Here is a 17,718-nt window from a genome sequence, read left to right as displayed (position 1 = left end):
TAAAAATACTACTAATACTATACTATTTAATGTGCTCAAGCTATTTCACAGAGTCATGTGTTGTATTTTTCCCAGACTCACAAAGACAGCTGACAGGTGATTTGTTTCTACAGTTTGACCTTTGATAGAAACAAATGATGGTTACTGCACCTTTACAACTTCTCCACTGACATACAGTGTGAACTGCAGTATCTCATTACCCGTGTGTGTACACACGACCGCCGGAGGCAGCGATGTATGAAGAGCTTTTGTCATCATATATGAACCAGCAGAGGTTAGTGTTACTGCTCGGCTGTGTGCGGATGTCACATTGCGTTAAAAATGTGCCTGAGTGAACAACAGAGTCTAGATGTGCTCAGGAGATTTATGATATCTTTGTCGCTGAGTGAATGTGTGAAAGAGACTTTGTGATGATGAGACAGAAGGAGAGCTGAAATAAGAGTGTTGGTAGCTGCACATGTGGTTTGTTGTGCAGGACTGCCCTGTGATTAATCTTTCAGCTCTGCACAAAGAAGGATGTGATATACACGCTGTAAACTCTGCAATTTCTTCAGATGTGTGTTTGTCCTGGAGGTTTTTGAAGTGCTGTAAAAGCTGTTGGCCGGCTCAACATGTCCTTCTTGTTGATGGCATTGAACAGTTCCTTTGTATGATGGACCGCAGAGTCCAATCAAACCACAGACTGAGATTTCAACAGACACTTCTGGGACTTTTTGAAGGTCAACATAAAACTTCCTTTCTGGAATTCAAGAACTTTCCTCTCTCTGTTGGCTCACAAACCCGAGCTCTCTCATCTTTTAGCTCTCGATAGAAGGTGCTGGTGATATCTTTCAAGGTCCTCCTCTGAACTGCCAAAGTGCTTAGGCCCCTGTCCAATTCCCCCATCTTGGCCCTGACCCTCCGCTTGGTCTGCTGCCATGCAGAGTTGGCTGTCCTGTTTCTATCAGGGTCGGGAGCTTGTGGTCAACAAGCCATCCAGACCACGAACTCTTAGAAAGACATGGATGTTGCTACTTGGTTTAAAGTCGAGCCAATGCAGAAGTGCCCTAAAATTAAAAGGTCTGGTAGTATAGAGTTTTTTTCAATGAACCTACTTCATCGTTGATTTATTCCCTCATTAAACATTCCTAATGAGTTTAGTGTCTCAATCCTGAGTTTCATGTCTTCTTCAATACAGCATGACGTTCATTAAGTTAATCATGTTCCCATTTAAGTCTGATTTATACCTCTGTGTCAAATCTACACCATAGCATTCACTATAGGTTTTATGTAGCCCCGTACCTAATGGAAAAGTCTACGACCTGCACCTCCTCAAAGATGTAACACAGGTCGAAATGAGGCAACCCCAAGCCCTGTGATTGGACCGTTATGTAGCATTGTTTTTGTGGCATTTACAACATTTTTGGTGCCGGCCCCGTTTTTAAAATTCTGCAGGACGAAGAACCCTCCAAGGCGGTATAATTAACTACTGCTCCATATTCACAGCTCCAACTCCAAGATAATACGCTCAGTTTCAGTCACCATGATTTGCTGAACACAAACAAGCAGAGAGTGTGGCGGTAAACAAAACTGGCAATATAACAAGCATGGAAGTCGGACTGCCTGCCAACTAGCATTTGTAGACGACGTACAATACTGCAGAGCTACGCAGACACACCAACGCACAAGTATGTAGTGCTCACAACAAGGATGGCAACTACAGCTTAGAATCGACGCAGAGGTATTACAGGATTTGGAGTCAAATAGGCCAGAAGGCATCTAGCTAACTGACCCCGTTAAAGTTAGCTGACAATTTGTCCAACTCCTCGCTCCTCTCAAGCTCCACTTTCTCTCTCAAATATGGAAGCTCTTTGCCCCCAAAAAACAAGACAGTGAAGAACAAACTGCCATACCTGTTCTTTTTGTTAGCTCTGTAAATAATGGTCCAGTTTTAATTGGCTGCTATCTCTGCTATCGTCCTCTCTCTCTAGAGCCTCCAGACAACCCTAGGAAGGAGATCCTGTTCATTCTGATCCCTGCGATTGCGATACCGCTGGTCATCGCCTGCCTCTTCTTCCTGGTTTGCATGTGCCGCAATAAACAAAAGGAATCGATAGACTCACCGCCTCGCTGCCAGCTCAGTGGCTCACCCAACCAGGACATGGAGCTGTCACAGCTCAGTCAACAGAAGCACCAGGTAATGACCATGGGCTTTATTGGGGAGGAGGCGTTTACATTTTTGTTTTTTTCACTTTCTCTTAAAATCCACAGTGCAGTGTTTTGATGCCTGAAGACAATTACAATTCAAGGATTTAGCTCTCCATATCCATTCTACAGCAGCAGCTAACACTGTTGATTATTATCAATGTTTCTATCACAGTTTATTGTCAGAGACCATATAAAAAAGCAGAACCAGATTGTTTTTACCAGCTGGTTACCATCTGTGGTCCCTGGGCAGGTTGGTAGTAAAGGAGATTTGGTTTCGATCTGAATACCTTTAAATAAAAGAGAAAGTGACGTCCATACACCTGATTTAAGAACTGTTGCATTACAGTGCTTAAGTTCAACATTGGGTTTTATTGTTGGCCATACACTTTGATGACATGTCTTTCTATTTATTGCTTTGTGCCTGCAGGCCAAGCTGCGGGAGATTAACATGTCCGCTGTGAGGTTTATGGAGGAGCTGGGCGAGGACCGGTTCGGCAAGGTTTACAAGGGCCACCTGTACAGCACCGCACCTGGAGAGCAAGGCCAGGTGGTGGCCATCAAGACATTAAAGGACAAAGTCGACTCCACTCTCTGCGAGGAATTCCGACATGAAGCCATGCTCCGCTTTCACCTGCAGCACCAGAATATTGTTTGTCTGCTGGGTGTGGTCACCAAAGAGCATCCGATGAGCATGATATTCACCTACTCCAGCCTCGGAGACCTGCACGAGTATCTGGTGATGCGCTCCCCTAACTCAGACATCGGCAGCTCGGATGATGACAAGACAGTGAAATCCACACTAGAGCAGGCTGATTTCCTTCATTTTATCACCCAGATTGCAGCAGGGATGGAGTACCTCTCCAGCCAGCAGGTTGTCCACAAAGATCTCGCTGCCAGAAACATTTTGGTCTCTGACAAACTCAGCGTCAAGATCCTTGATCTAGGATTGTTCAGAGATGTGTACTCTGCAGATTACTACAACCTCATGGGAACAAGCCCTTTCCCGATTCGCTGGATGTCTCCAGAAGCTATCATGTACGGAAAATTCTCCACGGACTCTGACATCTGGTCTTATGGTGTCCTCCTGTGGGAGACTTTCAACTATGGTCTGCAGCCATACTGTGGACACTCCAACCAGGATGTGATCGAGATGGTGCAAAGCCACCAGTTGCTGTCTTCTCCGGATGACTGCCCAGCCTGGATTTACACACTCATGCTGGAGTGTTGGAGTGAGTTCCCAGCGAGAAGGCCTCGCTTCAAGGACATCCACACTCGTCTGCGCTCCTGGGAGAGCCTGTCCAACTACAACAGCTCTGCTCAGACTTCTGGCACCAGCAACACCACCCAGACCAGCTCCCTGAGCACCAGCCCCGTTAGCAACATTAGCATGAGTACAGCCAATGCATCGCGCTACACAAGTCCTAAAAAAACCTCGCCATTCCACCAGCCACAGTTCATGCCTATGAAGGGGCAAATGCATCGTTCAATGGTGCCCCCACAGCTTTACATCCCTGTCAACGGGTATCACCCCATGCCAGCCTACCCATACCTGCAGAACTTTTACCCCATGCAAATACCCATGCCAATGCCCCAGCAGCAGATGCACCACCCACCACAGATGGTCCCCAAAGCTGGTTCTCACCACAGCGGCAGTGGATCCACATCTACAGGGTATGTCACCACTGCCCCTTCCAATACTTCAGCCACAGAGCGAGCAGCTTTGCTAAACGAGGACTCCAAGACCAATGAGGAGGACTTGGCAAACAGGAGGTCCCCAGAAGAGTTAGACCATAACAAGGACTCATCAGTGCCTGAAACAGAGCTTCTAGGTGACAATGATCCTCCAACGACTTACGAACTGGGGATTGACCTGTCAGACACATAAGTGGGGTGTCTGAAGACCAGCATGAACTAATCTGTGACCTATGCTTGCCAAAACTTGATAAGTAGCGCCAAGTGAAGTGAGCAAAAGTACGGAACAGTGACTGAATGTTTTTGTACAAGTTTTATTTTATAGTACTGACCCATTTGAATGTCAAGTGTGTCTCACGTTTGTACCTCTCGAACTCCTGTGCCAATCAATAAGCAAAAGTTATCACGCTACCCTCTGTAGACATTTCTTTGGTTGCAATTTAGAAGACTTTGCGTTCTTGACGTTGCTGTGCAACACAAACATGTTCTTCTGAGGTTGCCTTTTTCTTGATAGAAGTTGTGACCATCATGCTCTCAGCACCAAGAGCCACTCCTCCAAGGGCCTTAAACTGGCAGGCCATGAGGTCAGGATTGATGCCCCCAACACCCAACCTCAAAACCCTGGACATCACACATTGGTGTTCTGTGAAAGGCACAAGAGCTGCTGCCAGAACCCAGAACAGAACTCAGGTTTCAGTGGTGTTGGTGTTTAGCTTGTTCACAACTTCTGCCTGAACCAGAGATGCTTGGTGACAGGGATCACCCACATACTGATGAATGAATTCATCAAACACAAGTAGGGTGTCGTGTGTAAAGACAGTGCAGCTTATATGCTTAAAGAACAGCAAACAGTGCAGTGAGCAATTGTGCAAAACAGTGACCGAATGTTTATGTTAGAGTTTCTTAGTTGGAGCTTTTGATTGTAAAGTGTTTTTCATGTTTGTACCTCTCAAACTCTTCAGTTGCTAAAAGAGCAAAACTAACTTTTTTATTCTGCTGCCATTAAGAAGAATTTATTTACTTTCCTCACTTTTTCAACACTCAAAGATTTTGTAACCCACAACATCTTCAGAACTTGCCTTTCCTTGATAGAAGTTTTGAATTTGCCAATGCACATTACGCCATGAGCAACGTTCCCCCCCCTGCCATATACAAGCCATTCACTGGTCAGATTTGTGCCACCCACCCTCTAAACTTTGTTTATTTGATTTCCAGACCACAATTTTGCTCCTGGCACACAGGTTCCAGTTACATTCACAATTTGTGCAACTTTCAATGACCATTGGAAGATGTTTTTGAGGGAATAATTCTAAGGATTGTAAAAGCATCAAGCATAAAACAACACAGATTGCTTGATGGATAGAATATTGTAGAATCTATGAAAGAAAGGTCTATGGTTTAGTTTATTAATATTCTACTCACTGAAATGTATTTTGGACCTATTTCCCTACATCAACTTTGCCAACCAAGTTGTAGGGATTTGTAATTTATGTACTTTGGTTTACACATGTGTATTTGTTTGTAACTCGTCTTCATTGTGTTAATACTGTGTCTTTTCCACCATGTTTGCTTTGTTGAAGCAGAGGTTTGCTCACCGAATAATGTCCACGTAAAGTCATATGAATAAAATGGGGGATTTCCCCTCCGTAAGAGAAGGAAATTATGTTCTATCACTTGTTCTTTGTCATCACATTTCATTTAATTTTTAGTATGTTTAACACTGAGCAGTCACTTTACATCAGGCCTAAAATATACTTTGTAGTTAAGAAATACAACAACAGCCTGGAGTGTAAGCGCATACTGAACCTTTTAACTCACAGCTTCCAGTCTCTCTAACAAATCATTTTAAAAAATGGTTTGTCTGGGGTTTTTACACCTCTAAATTAAACAGCAAAGAAAAGGTAAGCATGCGATGGATCTTGCTGTAAAATATTTTCACAATCGTTGTACATGAACCTGCTGCTAAAAGTGTTCATTCACATCTGGGATTCTGGGTTTTACAGCGCAAACTCGTCTCAAAGTAATCTTCCCTATTTCAGGACATTTCAACCACATGTTTCAGCTCCTTTCACACACGCCCTGTATTCCTGAAATGTCCCCAAATTTTCAGATTGAGCTGCTAGTTTGAACGCACATTTGCAAGACCCAATGTCCAAAAGATGATGTGTGAATGTAGCTGGTAATATGTGGGACAATTAGACATGAGCCAGTGGGCGAGGGTGATGAGGTTTAAACCATGTGAACAGTGTGAAAGTAGAGAGATCTTGCTGCACATAATGCAGCGGCTTCATGCATTGATATGAAGTGCTCATGGCTGCGATCCAACGCACTCACTCTTCAGAAACAGACCCCGTGGAGTTGGGCGTGCAACGTCAAACGGAGAAAACCCACAGCAGAGACGGAACGCTGCACACACGGACCCTGTGGAATCTGTCTGTAAGGGGTAGTAGCACCAGATGCATGCATTGTGGCGTGTTTTGATGCTCCAAATATTTTTAAATGACCCTAGTAGCTCACAATGCTGATCTATTTAAGAGTTCAACATCTCAACAGGAGGGTCAAGGATTCAGTCCCCTGCAGCCACATGTTGAAGAGTCCTTGGGCACTGAATTGCAAATTGCTCCCGAGTGGCATAGCTTGAGGTGTGTGAATGGGCCTTGTTATAACTGATGGACACATTGCATAACAGCCTCTGCATCACTGTGTGAATGTATCATGTGGTGTATGAACAACTTTGAGGAGTCCAGAATAATAGAAAAGCTATTTAAGTGTTTTATGCAAGTGTTTAATTCATATTGCAGGGTTAGCATCATTTGATAAAAAAAATCACCTTTAAGTCATTGATTTAGTATTAAATGTCAAAGCTTTGTGTGGCCAAAGAGAAAAACTCCCATCAGCTTGCTCTTAATGAGGCTGAGGTCCAATCAGCCGCACACAGTATGCATTTTAAGACACTTCCTAAAACCTGCTGTACCCCCCCGCCTACACCAAAATCACAACCACCTGTTGTGTGCTGAAATGCTGAACCTTTAAATACCTATATTAGACTTTAACATTGGAGCTCTGCATCATAAAGACGGTTCAAATGTGGGGAAACTTTGCATGAATATGCAACTAAGTTTAAGACTGACGACTGGCTTTTCAAACTTAATCAGTACTTACATTCAGAGAGACTCGAAGTCTTCAGAAACACATGTGAGCAGCAGCCATCTTGACTCGGGTCCTGCACATATACACACGTTATACAACAGTGACCCCTCGTGGTGATCAGTAGTACAGTGCACACATTTTATTTAGCAGAGAATTTGCTTAATACAGTTTTGTCAGACTATTAATGCATGTTTTAGTTATTTCGATTATTTCCATATTGTTCTAAAGGTGGCTTAATTGTCTATCTGAACCCCACTGTATCAAAGGGGACAAAATGTATTAAATAATAGTTGTTCTGTGGCAGACCAGGGGAAACAGCTCGTCCAGGTGCTGCAGCCTCTGGGCTCTCTGCATTGGACGCACCTGCTGCCCATCAGGTAATCAGAGCAGAGTGTACTAAACCACCGATCAGCACGGTGAGGGGAACAGAGAGGCTCATACAGCAGGAGGCAGGAGGCAGGAGGCAGGAGGCAGGAGGCAGGAGGCAGGAGGCAGGAGGCAGGAGGCAGGAAGTAAGAAGTGTCACGCTGATAACCACCAAGCAGCTGGCAAGCTGACTTTCTGAACGAACACCTCAGGATCTGCAGAAAAGGCTCACCGCGCGCTCTCTCTCTGCTTCACCCACAGGACAGTGAAAAAGCCTTTAACTGATAGGATACACCTGGAGACCCCGTACACCTTCATTCAAATGATTTCCCTTTTCAATAGATTTACATTAAAGACATTTTATGTTCATGACCTCTGCCCTTCTAACTCATATTTAATGTGAGTAAAGGCACTTGAGCTTTTTCAGTTTGTTTCTCTTCTTCTGACTCCTCAAAGCTCTTTAACACCGCAGGTCAAACCTACACATTTACACACTGATGGTAGAAGCTGCTGAGTAAAGAGTCCATCATTCATATGTGCCCATGGACACATCGGACATACCTGCAGGAGCTGGGGATTGAACCCCTGACCCTCCGATACCACTGAGCCACAGCTCCTCTCCCATTCCCCTAGTTGCCACATTTCCCAAACTTCGTCATGCCAAGGACCCCGATAGAGCATTACCCTCTGCCGGAGACCCCCTTCTTGCAAGATGACTTAAGTTTTAAATTAGCCTACTTACTTAAGATGGCAAATATATAAAAATATAACCTACAACCTCTTCATATACATCCTACGTTTTATAAACAATTAATAATCGTTTCTCCTTCACTTGTTTCATTTTTTGTAAACAATCTTTTTTTTCAAACATCTTAACAGTCATAAATACTAACAGTGAGCATGTGTTTGAAATAACTTTTCTCTCTTATTATTGATGTCTGTTTACTGGCTTTGTACCTTCCTCTTACCGATATTTAGAATAAATTACCTGGTGGTCTTTCATTTTTTAGGTAGGCCTATGTCTACATCTTGAGTAGAGGAAGGTAGCTGTAGTTTTTTATATAGTCAAATGTTATTATCACACACACACTTTCCTTTACAGTCTATGTTCTGTGACCCCCCATGAATGTGAAATACCTTTTACCTCAAGGGGGGGATTAAAGGGCTATAAATGAAAGTAATCTAAAACACATATATTGTATTTATTACACATATATTAAACAATTTGCACGTACACAAATAGGCCCACGTAAACGTGAGCTCACGTGTTTATTTTGATAACAGATACATGTAAATCAAACGAAGTGAAATGAAAGCTCATCCGTGCACATTAAACACCCTCAGTCAGGTCTCTGTGATGTTCTGCCCTTTTTAACACATTACTGTGTTTCTGTCATCGTGAAGATCTAAGCACGCTGTGGTGAACTGACGCACATGAACGCCCCACCAACACACTGCTGATGACGACACGCGCTTTAAATGGGATCCGAGCGCTCTGCCAAAGCAGGAGGTCATTGGATAAAGTTGGAAAATGCCGCGTTCTCATTGGCTGCTGCGGCTGTCACGTCAACACGCGCTGCCAATACACTTAAGCGGTGACCTACTAACACAGATCCCTGAGTCAGGAGCCACCTTGAGAGGAAAAAGCCAAGGGAGGAGAGAGCCGAGCTGCTCCGCAACTTGTAGGATTTTTTGCGACTTTTTTAAGACGACCTGCTTTTATTTTCACCTGATGGAACACCTGGACCCTGAGCCGGGAGCCCGGCGGAGACAGAGTCCTCCAACCAGGTGCTAGAAAAGGTACAGTTTGTACTTCAGGTTTACATTAGGAGCTTTACTTTGAGTCCTAATGTAAGGAAGAGAGGAAGCGTGATGGTGTTGTGTTCAGGTGTTCTGAATCACTGCGGTGCATATTTACCTTTACAGTATTATATTTAAACATGATGTGCATTTATGTGTCACGTGGATAACCTGTTTGATTGCTAACCCCGTTTTAAACTTAGAATAACCACGTTTACGTTTACATGAGAGGTGAAGCGCAAGTTCGAGGCTGTTATCGCTTCATTATTCCGTGCTATAAATAGGCCTTGTGCATATTATACCCGGCTGTCTGACAGAAGAAGGATAATAATCACAAGTATATGAGGCATGTATTTAAATGCAGTGAGGCACAGAGGCCTACCAGGAGCAGGAGTTTACGGATTGCGACACAGTGGTGAAACCCAGAATTAGAAATGTCCGGCTGTAGTGTCATGAGAGCTGCTGTTATCGACTGACTGCACAGAACAAGTTCTAAACACATGTGTGTGGTCTACAGAGGCAGCGCGATGTATTTAATGTAGTTTATTCTCAGCTCATTATAAGGGCTCCCTCTCAGGGCGTAGATAGACCCCCACGCTTCAGTGTCATGAGTAACGCAGTGATGTCATGTATTAACAGCGTGAATGCCCTCATTGTCTCGGAACAGCCTGTTACACACGTTTATTACTTAAACAGTAACAGATTTTTTATATTTATTACACTCAGAGCAGAACAAACACATTGTTATTGCCTCACCGGTAAATATTGCATAATGTCTGCGGTCATACCGAGAGAGAGAGGGGAGGGGGGGGGGGGGGGGGGTTATTGTGTAATCCGGACACAATGAAGGAATCTGGGGCAAGAGGACGTGTTGACGGGCCGAGCCGAGCCGTGCTCTCTGTCTCAGCTCCCGTTGCGGTAATATCACCACCCTTTCCCTTTTTCTTTTCTTTTCTTTTTTTTATAAATCGCGTGCGTGGTCTTATTATAGTGTTGATGTCATGCGTGGGCTCGTCAGAGAAGAAGACAAAAGGGAGGAATCCTCCCCGCGTAACCCCGCAGAGCTGTGCCACATCTGTACTCTCTGTACAACACAAAGACACAGTGAGAGAGTGTGAGGCTGCCGGATTTAAACTGCAGAAGAAGACGTTCAGTGACCACATGAAAGTGGGATTTCATAGAGACCTTAAAAATGTCCCAACACGTGAAAGATACTGTGCAATAACTCACATGAATCATGTTTCCATGAAGCACTTCCTGCTTTAATGTAAACACACTCCAAGGACAAGAGGGCGTGCATTTCGGAATACTCCACCAGGATCACATTTATAACTATCATGAGAATAGTCACAGTTAATGAAAGGTTGCAAGTTAATTTAATTCATGAAGCACTTTTTTTTATAAAGCTAAGAGGGTAAGCCCTAAGAGGACCTGCGTCCATACATCTTATTTTATCATATCTTCCTGTGATAACGAGAAACATTTCGGTCGTTTTCTGAGATCTTAACTCTTTTATTTTGTTATCTTGGGGTAAAAATGTTGGTAGAAATGAGTTCATATCTGGAGACTTTGAAAGAGGACTAACGAGGTAACCAGCGTTGTCATCCTCAGATGACGAGATGAAGAAGTCGAGATGTAGAGAAACACCTGAACTTTCCTTGTTGACTAGTATAGACAAAGTAGAAATAAAGTGTATGGATGCATGTCCTCTTTGGGCTTCCGTAGTTTTTGCTGTGGAAACAGGGCAGGATAAAAATAGAAACAATCCAAGCGCCATTTGGAACTCAAAGAACGAGATGAAAACGAAATAAATATCTTGTTTGAACACAGTTGAAAGCAGCTTCTAGTGTGTGTGTGTGTGTGTGTGTGTGTGTGTGTGTGTGTGTGTGTGTGTGTGTGTGTGTGTGTGTGTGTGTGTGTAGCGTCAGCCTCAGGTTACAGTCTGTGTGTGTGGACTCTCTGAGCCGCTGCCAGGCCACGTGTTATGATTACAGCTGACTGTACTCCTTTGTTCCCTCTCCTCTGTGCTGGATGTATGGAAGCTCGGAAGCCCAAAAGAGGCCAAACTGCCTTTTTAAGAAAACTCCACTCTGAAGCATCATTTCAAACCGGGAGGAGGAGGGCGCTTTCAAAAACTTAATGCAGATGTTCTGTTCTTAAAGGGCCGGAGAAATCCACTCCTACTAGTATATTAAAGGGAGTGTTTTTGTGTGGGTTTTTTTCTCCCACATATTTTGTGGCCTTAATGTTAAAAAAAAAACGTTCTCAAGTTTCTCCACACTGACCGGTTCAGATTGTTATTCTGAGTATCTGACATTATCACAGAAAGGATCCCTGCAGAGAGACCTTTCTGTTAGACTGTCACACTCTCTTTTCTCATCCATCACACTTCTTACACAAAACAGTCGTTGTACCTTTCAGAGCTTTAGAGTTTCTCATGGACTGCTGTGTGGATTTGTGTTGAGCGTCCTTTCTTATCAGCGATGTTTTCTCCCTGCCTCCTTCAGTGTCACTGTCGCTCATTTCACCTGCTTAACCCTATCCCTGCAACGTGATTGGCTGTTCGTCGTCTTTTTCTTCTTCTCAATCAATCAATCAATCAATCAATCATTATTCACAAAAAGAGACGCTTTACAAAAAAGCATATGGGATAATATACAGGAAGGATTTCTTCTTTTGTATTCCTCGTGTTCCTGTTGTCCACACTTCCTCCTCGCTGAGGTGGAGGTTGGAGCAGGCCGTGCATGACCGAGGACGGCGGTGGTTGTGGGAAAAACACGACGCTTCTCTTTTATGTTGGTTGGAAACTTAATTTTTAGGCACATTAGCTCCCCTTTCCCAGTTTGGGTGGTGTCATTACAAGTTTGAATATGTCTATCAAACGTTTGTTGTATTTGTCTTAAAGGGGACATATTCTGAAAAATCCACTTCTACAGTGTTTTTGAACATATATTTGGGTAACCTGAGTGTCTACTGACTCACAAAATGTGAAATAAACCCATCCAGTCCTTTGTTTGTGGTCTGCATAAGTCTTACAACACAGAGAAAAATGCTCCGTTTCAAATGTGCTCTCCTTGTGATGTCACAGTGGGATTCTGGTAAAAAAAGAAATCTCCTCCCCTCCCTTGGTATCTCCACCCCCAGCCTAGAGAAAAACTCCCCTTTCAATGTGAGTTTGTTTGACTCCGACGTCTAAAACTTCTCTCATTGTCTGTTTTTCAACAGATTTCTTCAGCATCAGTGGATTCATCCAATGTTGTCACTGTTGCTTCATACTAGCAGTATGGTGAACAGCTAAGACCTTCTGAGCATATCGACAGAAGCCTTCAGCGATAATATGCAATCAATCAAACAGGAAGTGGACTCCAGTGGTTCCTACAGCGGAGAGGATGCCCTGGTCCTGGCTGTGGCTTTACAAGGGGCCGACAGAGACCTGATGGGGCACAAAATCTCCGCAATGCCCTTCAAGAATAAAAGTAGCTGTCGCAGGAAAAGGGAGTTCATCCCCGAGGAGAAGAAGGACAACGTGTATTGGGAGAGGAGGCGCAAAAACAACGAGGCGGCCAAACGCTCCAGAGAGAAGAGACGCATCAACGACATGGTGCTGGAGAACAAGCTGATGGCGCTCGGCGAGGAGAACACCTCCCTGAAGGCCGAGCTGCTGTCGCTCAAGCTGAAATTCGGCCTGTTGAGCTCGGCGGCGTATGCACAGGAAGTCCAGAAGTTGTCCAGTTCTGTGGACCTCTACCAGGATTATGGTCCGCCCAGTCCCGGAGAAGGTCCCAGCGGGGATTCAGAGCCTCTTCATGTTCGCAGCAGCTGCATATCGGTCATCAAGCATTCACCTCACACGCCTGAGACATGTGCTCAGGGCGGCTTCAGGACCGCAGAGGTCAAGCAGGAGTCGGCAGAGAACATCAGCTATGCACAGGAGAGGAGCAGCCCCTATGAACTCTACAGGAAGTTCATCTCCAACCCTCTGTCTGGAGTCTACTCACAGCCCGCCTCCTTCCTGCAGATCACCAGGTCGTCCAGCAGCTCCCCCCGGAGCTCAGAGGACGGAGCTGTGAGTAAATCCTCTGACGGCGAGGATGAGCAGCAGGTTCCTAAAGGTTTGACGCCGTCTGTAGCCGACCAGAGGAGTGTCATCGTCTCCACACACAAAGTGCCCGATTCAGGTTCTTCAGCTTTGCCCCACAAGCTCCGCATCAAAGCCAGAACCATCCAAATCAAAGTGGAGGCCATCGACCCTGAGTACGAGCCTTCCGGAAAGTCCTCCCCTCCCATCAGCGCATCAGAAGGAGGATGCTACCGGCCCGCTCAGGACTCCTCGGGGATCCCCCGGCCCCCCCTGTGTCCTCTGTCCTCACAGGTCTCCGACATGCAGGACTGGACCCAGCGGGCCGAGCAGTTGCACAAAAGCAGCACAGAGACCCTGCAGAAGAGTAGCAGGCTGACTTGGAGCCCCCCTGTGGACGCCGGAGACCCGTCCCGTGCACACTCTCACCCCTCGTATCCGACACAGGGACTCGCTGACCTGTCGGCACAGATGGCCACTCTGAAAAGACTGATCACAACACAGCACGGCGCCGTGATAGAGTCGACCAAAAGCACCGCTGATCACACCGAGTCAGCATCAAAGGAGGGTTTCTGTGAATGACCTTTGTATGTTTTGTATTCTCACTGTATTTGCTGTTGCACTGTGTGGTTCATATTAGGGTTCAGACATGTTTTTTATCATCGCGCGTTTGAACGATGGCGGAGTCTGTTGAGGAGAAAAAAAGCGGCTTGTTTGTGACGTAGGCTGAGTGAAAGTGGTGTGTTATAGCTCAGATGGTACATGCAGCATAATGTACAATACTCCTCTTTATACACACTCTACGACATTTACACAGCGGCCATTTTTCTCTGACTTTCTGCACCGGATAAAAAGCTCTAAAGACGTTCTGCTGAGAGGCGTACGAGTCGTTTTAAGTAGAGTTTAATGCACACTTTTAAAATCCAATTTAAGACTTTTTTTAAGCCCCAACAAAGATGAACTTATACACTTCTTGCACTGCGTAGAGTTAACGCTTTTTGAATTTGATGTGAGACTCGACAACTTTGTTTCCCAGTGTTTAAAAGTTTTATAGCTTTTTTTGTGTGCACATTTTGCAAGTCGCCTCATAACCGTCATTTGCCTCTGCCAACCAGTCATTCTCTTAAACATGAGTTTTCCTGTCTCCGTCTCCTTCTCTCTTCTGTTCACTGTTTGAGCTTGTGTTAGTAATACACTGAAACAGATGCAGTGGATTGTCAGAAACATATCTCACCTTGAGAGTGACACCAGAGGAAAATGAGCTCTACTCAAATAGGCTAAATTCACTTTTTAGATCCTCTTCTCCAACCAAACCTTTCACAGTTATCAGTCACTCCATTTGCTTCTACGTCGCCGTTTCTTAGTCCACTGTTTAAGTTTTTTCCATTTAAACACAACACTTCCTCTTTATTAAATCCCCTCTGACCTGCAGCATGACGTCCTTTAGAGGAGGATAGACGTCCTGATCTGTGCAGGATGTGTGTTAATGTTGGTTTAATTGGCTGTTTGGGTCAAACTGTCAAACGTGGAGGATCTGTAATGAGCTGGTTGATTGAAAACTGTGTTTCTGCTTCAGACTAAAGCAGCAGATTGATGAATATGAATACTCACATTGATTTGTTGAGCGTGTGTTTGTCACCGCTGTAGAAGGAGCCTGAATAAAGGATGTCTGCTTGTTACTTGAGAATCCATTACTTAGTGATTATTAATGTGTTGGATGAGGTGTGAAGCTCTTAAAGGTGGAGTCAGTAGCAGCTTGTAAACACAACATTCAAACTGGGCCCCTCCTCCTCCTGGGCTCATCATAATTTCCCTTTCAGGAAAACGTTACTGACTCTACCTTTAACTTCATTATTACACCAGCTGTCACTCAGACTGCTTTACAGAGTCTGGCTCCATCATATCAACATTTCTTTTTTTAAAGCGGGGGTTTTTGCTGTCAGGCCGTTTTATGCCTTAAAACTGAAATCTGTCATGTTTAAGTTCAACAAAGAGTGCGTGTCGTCGATCTGTTCTATGTCGGTGTGGTGACAGAAGAACAGTGGGTGGAGGCGTTTTTAGAGGAAAGTTTTAGCAGAGTTATTTTTATTTCTGAACATTTCCTGGTGATAACTTTTTATTTTGGTCGGGGTAATTAAAGAAATAGATGGTGCACGTTCCATGTTTGTGGAAGTGATGTTCATTTGACTAATTACAGGCCACTCATGCACCCGATTCTCTTTAGAGAAACAACATGGGAGCGCCTTATGTCGTGCTGCCCATGAGCGAAGGCTATAGTCCTTGTCAAAGTGGCTGTGGGTCTGAATCTGTCCTTGACCCTTTGCTGCATGTCATCCCCCCCTCTCTCCTCTCAACACATCCCGTCTCTCTTCAGCTGAACTATCCATTAAAGGTTAAAAAGCCCAAAAAAGAAATGTTGAGATAAAGTATTTCAGTGGTATTTTAATATTTTAGAGACCGGCATGTCTCATCCTGCAGGTACAAGTTTTATGTCCTCTGAATACTCTGCAAAGTTTTTTGTCTTTGTCAATGTGTTTGTGTTTTGATGTTTCACTAAATCTTCACATCTGAGGAGTCATTTAGTTTAATGTCACTAAAAAGCAGCTTTTGCTTTCTTTATCAGAGAGGACAGCTAAAGAGAGGCAGGAAATGTTGAGAGGAGAGAGAGTGAGGGGTGACAGGCAGCAATGGGGCGAGGTTGGATTTGAACCCAGGGCCACTACAACGAGGGCTATAGCCTCCGTACATGTACATTTCAAAAGACTTCTAGTCATGGATCGTCTTTCGACAAGAGTTGAAAATGAGCTCTCTGTCTGTGCAAAAGTTCAGATTCATGCTCTGCATTGAAACTTTGTAAAGTTGCAGAATCCTCATCAGTAAATAAATTCAAAAACTTACCTTAGTTCACTGAGTTCACAGGAAACAAGAAGCACTCTACCAGATCATTATGGGATGTTTGAAGTTCAGAGATGATGTAATGAGTTTGCAGAAAGACAAATAAACATGCAAAGACATCTAGAGAGAATAATGCTTTAGGCAATGAAAAGGAAAACAGATTCACTTTGCATGAGTTGAACCTGAGTTTTGAGGACAATCCTGATTTCTTCCTGTAATTTCTTTCTTTTTCCTGTAAAAAAAAAAAAAAGTTCTCTCTAGGAAACTTTAAGGAATCTGTGAGAAAATCCCAAACCTGTAAAGTTCTGCATTCTGTTCTCCCTCTCTTGCCCGGGTTCCTCGTGTTAATCCTGCTCTCCTTCATCGCCACAGTCATTCTGTGTACTTTGTACACATTGAAGACTTTGTTTCTGCATTCCTGTGAGCGGTGAGCTGAGACGACTCCACAAACACCGAGCTTCACATTCCTCCAACTCTGCTGGAGTTTAAATTAAAAAAGTCACCAAGTCACAGATTTTTTGGTTGAAGTTCAAGTTTATCTTAAAAAATGCTCTTCTTCTCTGTTGGTTGAGTAGTCGTTGCTTCACTTTTGTTTGTTTTTTTCTTTGTGTGTTTGTGTTTGATATTTTTTTAAACTTTCAGGCCACGTTGTGAAAAACGTCTGTCCTCATCATCGAAATATCTCCAACGGTCCAGCGTTTGTAAATGTAACATTAAATGTCCCAGAACAGTCAGGGGTCATGACACAGCTTGGTCACCGGTGAGTCTGATGATGATGGCAGCCTGACGTCCAGGTTTCTGTATCTGAACACTTTTCTCAACTTATTGTAATGGTGAGTTTTTGTTTACAATAAACGTCTTGTCACTGAATCATGAATGTGTTTTCTTTTTTATTTATTGTACACATTCAAAGTGTGTGTTTAGAAGAGTGTTGTTTCCCCAGAGACGAGGGGAGAAGCAGATTGAAGTTAGCATTTTCAGGAGGAGGATGCTGTTTTAATAATGATAATAATAATAATTAGATATTTGTAGCGCTTTTCTAGGTTCTCAAAGACACTTAACAAACATGAAGAAATGATGTGAAAGGAGGATGAGGACAGGCATCAATACATTTATTCTACTTCATTTTCCCTTGATAAAGAATAAGACTTACTTATCACGTTATTTCGCTGGTTTTTCCCGTGATGAGTTAATTTCTTAAGAAGAGAGATTAAATTACGTTGTTATTATAGTAATGTATTATATATATATATATATATATATATATATACACCCTATAGCTTATAGTACATAAACTGAACTTTTATTGTGCTTTTGTACACATAAGGTTTGTATTGTGCGTTTTTCCCATGTAACCTGTCTTTTCTTTAAACTGGACCTTTAAAGTTTTTTATTTGAATTTATGTCCGCCAGGCTTCCGTAATTATTAATTTATTACTTTATTTATTTATGCTCTCTCTCTCTCTCTGTCGTCACTTTGCATGCCTCAGCTGTCTGCAGTACATACTGTTCACCTGCTGTTAACTGAAGGGGGAGGGACTGCATTAAGT

The 17,718-nt window shown here is 43.7% G+C and overlaps 2 protein-coding genes across 3 annotated transcripts in view; both read left to right on the top strand.

Annotated features, from left to right (window-relative positions):
- ror2 (receptor tyrosine kinase-like orphan receptor 2) overlaps nt 1-5,539 on the top strand; it is a 48,053-nt gene extending 42,514 nt beyond the window's left edge. Inside the window, exons 8-9 of the mRNA XM_020649384.3 lie at nt 1,971-2,176; nt 2,615-5,539. Coding sequence (XP_020505040.1) covers nt 1,971-2,176; nt 2,615-4,072 — 1,664 coding nt within the window. The 3' untranslated portion in view covers nt 4,073-5,539. The remainder of the gene's footprint in view (nt 1-1,970; nt 2,177-2,614) is intronic.
- Nucleotides 5,540-8,998: 3,459 nt separating this feature from the next.
- On the top strand, nt 8,999-17,038 carry nfil3 (nuclear factor, interleukin 3 regulated). 2 transcript variants are annotated; one of them, XM_020649413.3, is made up of 2 exons: nt 8,999-9,195; nt 12,421-17,038. In XM_020649413.3, the coding sequence occupies exon 2, from the start codon at nt 12,533-12,535 to the stop codon at nt 13,853-13,855; it is 1,323 nt and encodes a 440-aa protein (XP_020505069.2). In that variant the 5' UTR covers nt 8,999-9,195; nt 12,421-12,532; the 3' UTR covers nt 13,856-17,038. The 2 variants fall into 2 exon arrangements, with proteins under 2 accessions (XP_020505069.2, XP_020505070.2); XM_020649414.3 differs by lacking the exon at nt 8,999-9,195 and adding an exon at nt 10,016-10,113.
- The last annotated feature ends 680 nt before the right edge of the window (nt 17,039-17,718 follow it).

The sequence above is a fragment of the Labrus bergylta genome, chromosome 17 (genome assembly GCF_963930695.1).
Source record: "Labrus bergylta chromosome 17, fLabBer1.1, whole genome shotgun sequence".
Taxonomy (NCBI): domain Eukaryota; kingdom Metazoa; phylum Chordata; class Actinopteri; order Labriformes; family Labridae; genus Labrus; species Labrus bergylta.
Note: the sequence above shows the minus strand (reverse complement) of the source record. Positions and strands in the feature narration are given on the sequence as shown.